Genomic DNA, 10,695 nt, shown 5'->3' on the forward strand with positions numbered 1-10,695 from the left:
AAGTGTATCAGTCATACCGGTCATTTGATTTTCTTTTTCGAAAGATTTTCTTTTTTTTGTGTTTATTATAAAATAATAATAATAATAATAATTAATAACATTTTTCATCAAACTTGTTTTTTGACACTAATTTAATACAATCATTTATAAAATATGACATATTGAAATAATTTTACAAATAAAGAGGATAATTTATCTATATATTACACACTTAAGAGTGTCAAAGAGTTGGCTTCTAAAAATGCCATATGTTAACCTTTATGAAAGCCACATGTTGACTTCAACTTTTTTTTAATTATGTTTTTTGATTCTCTCGATTTTTCTTTCTATTTTTTCATTTTTAGACTTTTTTACATTTTTCTTCTCTTTCTTTGTTTTTTTCTCCTACATATTGCCTTTTTTTCCCCACTATTGCCTTTAGCAGTACAACTTTTTTTTTGTATTTCATTCACAAAGTGTGAATGAGTTTTTAAATAGGGACGGACAAAACATAAGATGAAACATACATGTTTCATTTGTCTTTTTTAAAAAAGATATATGTTTATAACCATGACTTATTGAAATACATTTGTCTAATTTAAAACGTGCATTTGATCCTTTTATTTTATTTATTTATTTTAAATATTGTGTTTTCTAATTGTGCCTTATTGAACTTTACCCCTTATTATGCTCTCATTTAAATAAATTTAAATATGTGCTTGTCTAAATTTTTGATGTTGCTAATATTTCTTTTTTCTAATTATATGGGTAAAAAATATAACATACTTAGGTTTTGTTCATTTTATCGATTCAAGTTTAACTACAGTAAAAAGCTCTAAAAAACAGTCACATCTAACTTTTTTACTGTAGTAAAAAGTTATTACATAAAGTTACATTAAAAACTCGAATCAATAAACTAAACGGACTGTTAATACTCACGCGCGTAGTGCGTATTTTAACTAGTCAAAATTAAAAGTTTAGATAATAAATTGTTAAAATTATACAAATTGAGTAAAATACGTAAAATATTATTATTTTTTTTAAAAAAATATCTTTCACAACTATTTTGACATGGGGGTTTTTAGTTGTTTAGTATATAAATAATGAATGAAAAAGAACATGGTTAATTAATTAATTTTTTTTAATAAAGGGTATAAAGGGTTAATTTCAATAATAGCACTCATGAATAAATTATTATTAGTTGTAGCATAATTTTTGTATACTTTCACAATTAGTATTGACATGTTAGCAGTGTGAGGTAAAATGACTTCTATGTCACTTAGGTTAAAATTATAATTTAAAAGCACTTTAAAGAGACTCTCAACTCTCTCCTGCCCATTCTCTCTCTCTCTACACCCCATTTTCAGCTCTCTCTCTTTCTCTCTCTCAAGTTTGGCCTCTCTCTTTACTCGGTCTCTCTCTTCCCTACGCCTTCATTTCGTCGTCGCCAATACTCCGGTTGTGCACCAGATCAAGGTCGGTACACAATTTTTTTGTTTTTCTTTTGTTTTTTCCTTTTAAATTTATTTTTTGAGAGAGTTAGTACATATAACTAGAAAAAAATGACTGGGTTGAACTTAATGTGATAGGAATTGATACTATCATTCGTCAATTTGAGATTTTGGATGGTTTATAATTGATATGTAAATTGATTGTAACGACTACTACGTCAAAGACATAGTTAACCTTGAGAGTCATAGCATTGTGACTGATAGTATTATATGTTCGTCATAATACTATGACCAATCAGTCATAACAGTATGAGTCATTGCTTATGAGTCAAATTATAACCGTTTGAGTCAAAATGGCCGGTCATAGTATTATGACTATCCATAAGGTAGTCATAGTAATGTGACCGGACTGTCATAATATTATGACTGAAATGACCCATAGTGTTATGACTGGCACACTATGACTGCCTTATGATCGACCATTACATAGTGTTATGATTGACCATTTCTAATGACTCTATGCCGATTAAAAGTAATTGCATGTTGACTAACAGTTATTGTTTTTGAAATTATTTAGGAATGGATGCTGGATTGAACGTCTTCATCAAGTATAATGGACATTGGGATCGTGCTTCGAGATACGTCGGTTGTGAAATGAAGGGGATATTGGTCCCCACCAACACAACTTATATTGGTCTTATAGATTTGGTGAGAAATGTGCTTGGGATTCGACCACAAGGAAAAAATTTATTCTTAAGTTATGTTGTTAAAGATGAGGAAGCTCCTGTGAAGATATCGTCTGATTATGATGTCACATTCTACCTCCAAAGTCTTTTTTTTTTCTTCTAAGATGACAAAAATTGGTAAAAAAACAATAAATACAAAAAAACAAGAAAGCAAATAAAGTTGGTAATCAATGTACTATGACTGACACATTAAGGGGACGTTTGGTAAGGGGATTCGTACCCTGATTCGAATCATGGTTCATAGTTTACTACAGTGTTTTCTCTCACAAAAAATACACGTAAATCAAAAATAGTTATAATCTCATTATTCTAATCCATGAACCAAACGTCTCCTAAGAGTCCGACAATTGTTCGGTCATAGTACTATGACTGACGGTTATAAGTGTTATGACTAATGACCGCCCATAAAAAAAATACTATGACTAACACACTAAGAATCTGACAATTTTGCGGTCACATTACTATGATCTAGGGTCATAATGCTATGACCACAGGCTCATCAGTCATGCAGTCGCATTATGAGCCTAACAATTATGCGATCACATTACTATGACCGAGGGTCATAATGCTATGACCGCAGGCTCATCAGTCAAGCAATCGACCTATGCGTCTACCTGTCTAATGGGCGGTCATAGTAAATATGACCGTTGGTCATATTACTATGACCACATGATGTGTCTGTTTTATGATCGGTCATAATAAAATTACCAAGCGGTCATAATGATATGACCGGCCATCAGGCATAGTCACAGACCAAATAAGGAGCACAATGACAATCCAATGACCCCAAAAAATTTTAAATAACTGACCTTATCTTCTTTTATCTCCTCCTCCAAAACCTTTCTTTTCTTCTAAGATGACAGAAAATGGTAAAAGAAAAAAAATAATAAATACCTAAGCAAAAAAAAAAAAAAAATAATAAGAAGAAAAGCCAACAACGTTTTCACCTTTGTCTCAGAATCCGCCATTGACCTCATCTATTTCATGGCTGATTTTTTTGGCGAAGAGGGTGAGGATTCCTCGGTTCATTCTTCTCTGACGAAGAAGTTTAGGCGTTGATTTCTCCGGCGAAGGTTCATTGGTTCTCGTCGCGTGATTACGTGGGTTCTCGCTGTCGTGGTTTTCACTGTCGTGAGTTCGTCAGTGCTCAAGGTGGTAGACGGTGGTGGTCGTTGGGGTTTCTTGGTCTATGCGCGCACCCGTGTTCGTTCTCCTCCTCTCTCTACTTTGAATATTTAAATTATAAAAGGCTTCATAATATATATTTAAGATTTTAAAACTGAAATTTTAATTCAAATAAAAATGATTTAGGAGACGTTTGGTTCTTAGATTAGAACCATGTGATTAAAATCATTTTCGATTTACGTATATTTTTTATAAGAGAAAATACTGTAACGAACCACGAACTATGATTCGAATCAGGGAACGAATCTCCCAACCAAATAACCCCGGTCTTACTTTTACTCACATAGTAATACTAATTGTAAAAATATATAAAAATAATACTAAAATTAATAATCATTTATTGCTATTATTGAAATTAACCCTTTTAAATGTGCAGTGGTGTTCAAAAAGTCCCCCGAGGCCAGAGAAAAGCAGCCGCTTATTCGCTTCATCAGCTTCGCTCAACAAAAGAAGGTAGACACAAAATCTTCAATTACTCTTTTTCTCCTTCAAATTCAATTTTTTTGTTTGGTTTCTGTCTAGAAAGTCATAAACTTCACTACAAATTTTCATTACAAACGCAGAAAAATGATTAGAAAAGCACTTAACAGTCCTCGACCCAACTCTTATTTCAAGCTATTCTCTTCATATTCTTCTTCTTCTCCTTTGGATTTGGAAATCCAATTACGCTCTCTATGTGAAAAACCCAATTCCCAATTTTCCGAGGCGTTTTCGCTTTTTAACCGTGCCATTGAATCCGAAAGGTTCGTTTCTGCTTCGACCTGCAATTTCCTTGTTCACGCACTTACAAGGTCTCGGAACTATGATTTAGCCTTTTCTGTTTATGAAAAAATGACCCATCTTCGTATTTTTCCCAATTTTATATCGTTGAGTTGTTTAATTGCTTGTTTTGTTGATGCCCGCAAGCCAAAATTTGCGCGGGGGGTTTTGGGGTTGGTTTTGAAGCGCGGTTATAAGGCTAATGCGCTTGTTAGGAATCTTGTGTTGAAGGGTTTTTGTCGAAATGGTGAAGTTGAAATGGCAAGGGAGTTTTTTGATGTAATGCGCAGTTACTATAGTTTGCCACCGGACGTTGCGAGTTATAACTTGATTATAAATGGCCTTTGCAAGGTTAAAAAGTTGAAGGAAGCATTGGAATTGTTAGTTCAGATGGAGGTTTCGGGTTGTCCCCCGAATTTGGTGACCTACACCATCTTGATGGATGGTTTTGTTAGAGATGGTCGAGCGGACGAGGCGTTCGATTTGTTGAAGGAGATGATAGAATTTGATTTGGAAGCTGACGTTGTCGCATATACTACGCTTATAAGTGGTTTTTGCAATGAAGGGAATTTCGATAGAGGATACAAGCTCTTTGATGAGATGCTTCGAAAGGGGATTGCTCCTAATGTAGTTACCTATAGTGGTTTAATTCACCAGCTTTGTAAAATGGGGAAATTGATAGAAGCCACCGAGATGTTGAACGAAATGACGCGACGTGGAGTTAAGCCTGATGTTGTAACTTACACCAGTTTACTTGATGGGCTTTTCAAGGGCGAAAAGGCTGCAAAAGCCAAGGAGATTTTCGATGTGATTCTAGAGAGTGGTGAAGAGCCTACTACTGTTACTTGCAATGTTATGATTAATGGATTGTGCAAGGAAGGGCTGATAGGCGATGCTTTTAAAATTGTGGAAATGATGGTGGAGAAAGGGTTGAAGCCTGATGTGGTTACTTACAACACGTTACTCATGGGACTTTGTTTGGATGAGAGGGTTGATGAGGCAATAAAACTTTTTGGTTCTATATCAAAGGATGAAAACTCTGTTGCGTTGGACGTCATCACATTTAACATGATAATAATGGGTCTGTGCAAGGAAGGCCGGGTGAATGAGGCCGTGGAAATCTATGATATGATGGTTAGAAGGGGTTTAGTAGGTAACCTGGTAACCTATAATACTTTGATCGGGGCTTCTTTACAAATGGGAATGATGAACAAAGCAATGGAATTCAGAAAACACATGCTGGATATTGGACTAGTTCCAAATGCGGTTACATATAGTGTTATGATTAATGGATTTTGCATGATGCGTTTTCTCAGTATTGCCAAAGGACTTGTTTGTAAGATGAGAGCTTCTGGGATCATTCCTAGTGCTATTGACTATAACACAATAATGGCATCCTTATGTATTGAAGGCAGTTTGGAGCAAGCTAGGAAGTTGCTTCAGGAAATGAGGAACTCAAATCAGGGACCCAACATTGTCTCTTATAATACGCTGATCGATGCTACTCTTAGAGAAGGGGATATCAGTTCTGGCAGAGAATTGGTTATGGAAATGCTGAATTCGGGATTAGAACCGGATACTTTCACCTATTCCACAATAATAAACAGATTTTCAAAACTTGGGCTTTTGGATGATGCTAAGAGGGTTCTTGAGAAGATGGTTTCTTCTGGTTTAAAGCCTGATGCCTTTGTGTATGATTCTTTGTTAAAAGGTTACTATTCAAAGGGTGAAACAAAAGAAATCATCGATCTGTTTCATCAAATTGCTAATAAGGGTGTTGCTCTAGACCAAGTACTTACTAATACTATCTTGATGTGCATTTGTCACTGCTCTGAAGACGTTGATGTCATGGAGATTCTCCCAACTTTTTCGCAAGAAGCATCAAAAGGAAAAAACATTTTAAGCAATGAGCTGTTGGCAAAACTCGATAAATCTTTCCCAAGACTCGGCTTATGTGCTGGATGAAGCTTCTTTCTTCTCAGGAAGACTTTTCTAATGATATACCGATTGTCTTCATCACTATCTCAAGTAAATCTTGCATTCTCTATCTTATAGTCTATCTTTTCGTTTACTGCTTTGTACCCATGGAATGATCACTTGTTCTCTTCATTTCTATTCACCAATCTAGAACGGACTGGTTTGATCTACTATCTTTGCTTAGGATGTAATTTTTTTAAAACAAAGGATTTAATTTTCTGTTTATTTTAGTTCTTTGGAATGATCACTTGCTTTGAAATTCATTTGATAAACTCCTTCGCAGTGTAGTCTTTCTTTTACAATATTTTTGAAATATGTATCCGTATCTGACAGAGACCTGAGTTTTTGGGCTTGACCTTGGAAGCTTTATGTGAACTAGAATATAGTCTCACCCTATTTTATTGGGATTTTTAGGTAGATGTTTAACACTCACCCACCGAATTCTACATTTGGAGGCTCTCACAAATTAGAGATCTACCGTCAAGGTCATTCGGAGGTACACCATTGTCGCTAGAAATTAATTGTCTACTGGATATCATATTGCTCGAAACCATATTAGGAAGAACGAGATTTTACATATTTTTTGTATAATCATCACGCGTGTAAATGTTTTAAATAGACGCACAATGAAAATGTGTATTCTTATCATCATAACTATTATAAGATGTTAATGAGAGGCAACTTTGGCTATTCTAATGCTGTAACTGAGGGAATTCTGGAGCAGGAATTTACACATCCTAGGGCTTGATAAAGTCTTGTCATAGCATCTACATTATCTTATTTGCATACTATGACTCAAACGTGTCGGGGATTCTATTTTCTGTGTGATTCTGAATATGAACATCACTAGCAGCACGGTGAACTTTCATATTTATCTGCATGATGATATCTCGTTTGTACACTTGTATGTATGCCTGTAGTATATATACTTATTTATGCAAACAAATAATTAAGCATAGAACTCAAAACTGAAAACTATAGCTGATTTGTGGTACATACGTGAGTTGAGTGATTGGGTGGTAGGGGATCACTTAAAACCTACCAAATTCACCCCCATGACTAACCTCATTGTCTTTCGTTTTTGTTAGTACCTTGTAGAATCGATAAACATCGCACGGAAGTTGAGGGTGGCTTTGGATGCTGTAGAAAATTCTTGACTTAGCTCTTGCAAGCAGCTTCTTGAACATGTAATGATTTGCATATTCGGGTTTGATCACAAATCTCAGTTGCTGGAGTCCAACAAAAGTGATCGATAGGCAACCTGCGGAGGATATGGGGTAACATATTTCTGTGTGATTCTGAATATGAACATCACTAGCAGCACGGTGAACTTTCATATTTATCTGCATGATGATATCTCGTTTGTACACTTGTATGTATGCCTGTAATATATATACTTATTTATGCCAGTCACTATGGAGTTTTTGCATTATCTCTAAACAAATAATTAAGCATAGAACTCAAAACTGAAAACTATAGCTGATTTGTGGTACATACGTGAGTTGAGTGATTGGGTGGTAGGGGATCACTTAAAACCTACCAAATTCACCCCCATGACTAACCTCATTGTCTTTCGTTTTTGTTAGTACCTTGTAGAATCGATAAACATCGCACGGAAGTTGAGGGTGGCTTTGGATGCTATAGAAAATTCTTGACTTAGCTCTTGCAAGCAGCTTCTTGAACATGTAATGATTTGCATATTCGGGTTTGATCACAAATCTCAGTTGCTGGAGTCCAACAAAAGTGATCGATAGGCAACCTGCGGAGGATATGGGGTAACATATTTTTGTGGTTTTTGAAGATTTCTTTATTGCTGGAGAAATCAAAGCAGAGAAAACAAAATGGTTGCTACTTGCTAGTGAGACAAGATGAAATTAGCAATTGTTTGTTCATTAGTTAATGGGATACTTGGAATTATGTGGATCATTAGTTGGTGTTTAGTTCATGGATTCAGAATCATGATTCAGAACTATTCTCGATTTACGTGTGTTTTTTGTGAGAGAAAATACTGTAGCGAATCACGAACCATGATTCAAATTATGATACAAATACACCAACTAAATCTTTGTTTAGGTTGCATGATAAAAGGCAGCTTTCTTCCATCTTGTAAGAGCACTTTATTTATCACTACAAATATTTAGCATTATAGATATAGATCAATGCTCTGAAATTTTTTTTTTTTTTCCTCTTTTATCTGACCTTGTTAGAAACCGGTCTCCTCTCTTATAGATTCTTAGTCATTGTAGTCGTTTTTGGTCCTTTTCTGTATTCCAGAACCTCCCGAAACAAATTTGATTCATTTGAGTAGAAAGTTGTTGAATTACGATTTTACCATCAATTGCTTATATACTAATCTGGTGTATTTACTACAATCGTTCATCTTCTGGATATCTTCAGCCAAAGATACATAAATATGTGGTATATACGCATAATGATGCTCACACAACATTGTTGTAAATTTTCTTTGCATAATAAGATTTGTCTCTGCGAAAACATAAATATTGTTTATATGTTTGCTTTGAATATAGTAAAAAGAATTGTAATATGTCGATGATACCATTAGCTAGTAACAATTTTTGCACACGTGATTGACATATACCACGTTATGCATTTTCTTGTGATCAGAAACTATTATTTGGTCGAACAATTCCAAATGCTTTTCCATGTACCAATACTCAGCTGCTTGATCCACACAATTTAGATTAACATATTGTAGTTTAATTCCTGTACATGGATTTGCTGAACTGCAGTCAAATTTTATGGCAACTGGCGTGGCTGATGTTCCTCGAATACCCGTGTATACTACATCGCTAATCTTGATGCCCGATACTTATTCAACATATGATCATAAATCGCTAATCTTGATGCCCGATACCTATTCAAAATATGACCATTGAGAAAATTATAAGAATAATTATTATTTTTTATCATTTTATTATTTATCTCATCGTATTCCAAGAGAGTATGAAAAATATTAAATATTAAATATTAATTTGAAATTGATGGCAGAAATAAAATAATATTTTCTTTTCACGGCATTCTTAAAAAATTTCAAAAATAAAATGCTTCGAATAATTAACGCTAGTTACACATTTTTTTTAATTAAGGAAAGAATCGAAAGAATTGAAAATGGCTAAATGGGATGTCTTACCCGACTAGGGCAATCGATGTTGCGAGGACAGTAATTTTGATCTATTACAATACGATTTTGGACATTTCGCATTGTAATATCCATAAATTGGACTCCATGCCTTTATCCTTGGCCCATTCTGAGTACCAATGAAAATTGCATATTTTACCGTTACATTTTGAACTCCTGGCCCTTCCAGCTCTTTGGCCAGGCTTCCTATGCTGCAACAGTATATGAACCACTTATATATAAGCTAACATTTAAATATATGTACAGAACAAACACGCACATAAATATATGCGTATATCTATAATCTATATCTATATACATAGAAGGGAGAATGAGCTTGAAAGAATTTTTTTCTTCAACTTCTAATTAATCCAACGGTTCACATTAATCAATTCTTCTTTTTACTTCAAATACAGGAGAGCAATGATCATAATTTCTCCATTTGGCTTATCTATTCTCCCACACCTCTCTCTCTATATATATTTATATGCATGTTTGATTGTCTAATGTCACTTTATAGACACTCATATCCTATCAACATCTAACTAAGCTAAGGAATGAATTTGAAGAGTCACCAGATGCTAATTGGGACTTTTTCCGGTACGCTAACATACCGATAAGTTAAGTTTTATGTCCGTTGGATATGTATTGTAATGACTGAGAAAATTTCAGACCTTAAATAATACAATTCATGTATTTTTAAGCCAAAGATTATTCTAGAAAATATTATGTTATATTGTGAATGGAGGATTTATGGAATTAATATATGTATTCCTAAGTTCTATAGTAGATTTCATGTTAAGTTCATGTTTCGATCAAGTAAATTCGATCGATAAATTCTCGCTGTATTTTAAGGCAGAATAATTTTCAGTACAAGTATAGTTTGAGAATCTTAATTTTAAGAATCTCCAAGCACAACACGATGTTAGCAGCGTATAAAAAAACGCACTGACATTTTAAAAGAAGAAAAAAAATCCTTAATTGCCAGACAGTTAGGTTAAAGTCACAAGATAAATACCCATAGTAGAAGGGTACAATGTGAGTTCGGGAGTTGACACCGTCACAAACAACGTCATTCCCGAAATATAATGCAGAATAGTTAAATTTAGAATTTGTTAAGTCTAGAATTAATTTCAAGGCTTGAAACAGTTCGAAATACTACGCGAGTAAGAATATAAAACAATATTAAATTATTCAGAAATTAATATTGGACTGTAAGTAGTAGATTAACTTACGTGAGCTAAACTAATTACCTCTAATAAGTATAAATTTAATCTGTTTAGAGGAAATAATTGAGGATAAGATCAGGCACGTAATCTTGCCTTAATCAGATACTTTATATAGTGAAATTTTTAGGGTTCTTGCACTTTCTTTCTCTTATTCTCGCTCATTCTCTCTCTCCTCTCACGTTCTCTCTCACACAAACCATCAATGGCCAAATACTCAAGTTAAGATTCCG

At 34.2% G+C, this 10,695-nt stretch overlaps 1 protein-coding gene across 1 annotated transcript; it reads left to right on the forward strand.

The window, feature by feature from the left end:
- Positions 1–3,873: 3,873 nt before the first annotated feature.
- LOC21387871 (pentatricopeptide repeat-containing protein At4g28010) lies at positions 3,874–7,924 on the forward strand. Its single transcript, XM_010101492.2, has 4 exons — positions 3,874–6,148; positions 6,512–6,593; positions 7,186–7,374; positions 7,684–7,924. The coding sequence occupies exon 1, from the start codon at positions 3,929–3,931 to the stop codon at positions 6,083–6,085; it is 2,157 nt and encodes a 718-aa protein (XP_010099794.1). The 5' UTR covers positions 3,874–3,928; the 3' UTR covers positions 6,086–6,148; positions 6,512–6,593; positions 7,186–7,374; positions 7,684–7,924.
- Positions 7,925–10,695: the final 2,771 nt, after the last annotated feature.

The sequence above is a fragment of the Morus notabilis genome, unplaced genomic scaffold (assembly GCF_000414095.1).
Source record: "Morus notabilis unplaced genomic scaffold, ASM41409v2 Scaffold613, whole genome shotgun sequence".
Lineage (NCBI taxonomy): Eukaryota > Viridiplantae > Streptophyta > Magnoliopsida > Rosales > Moraceae > Morus > Morus notabilis.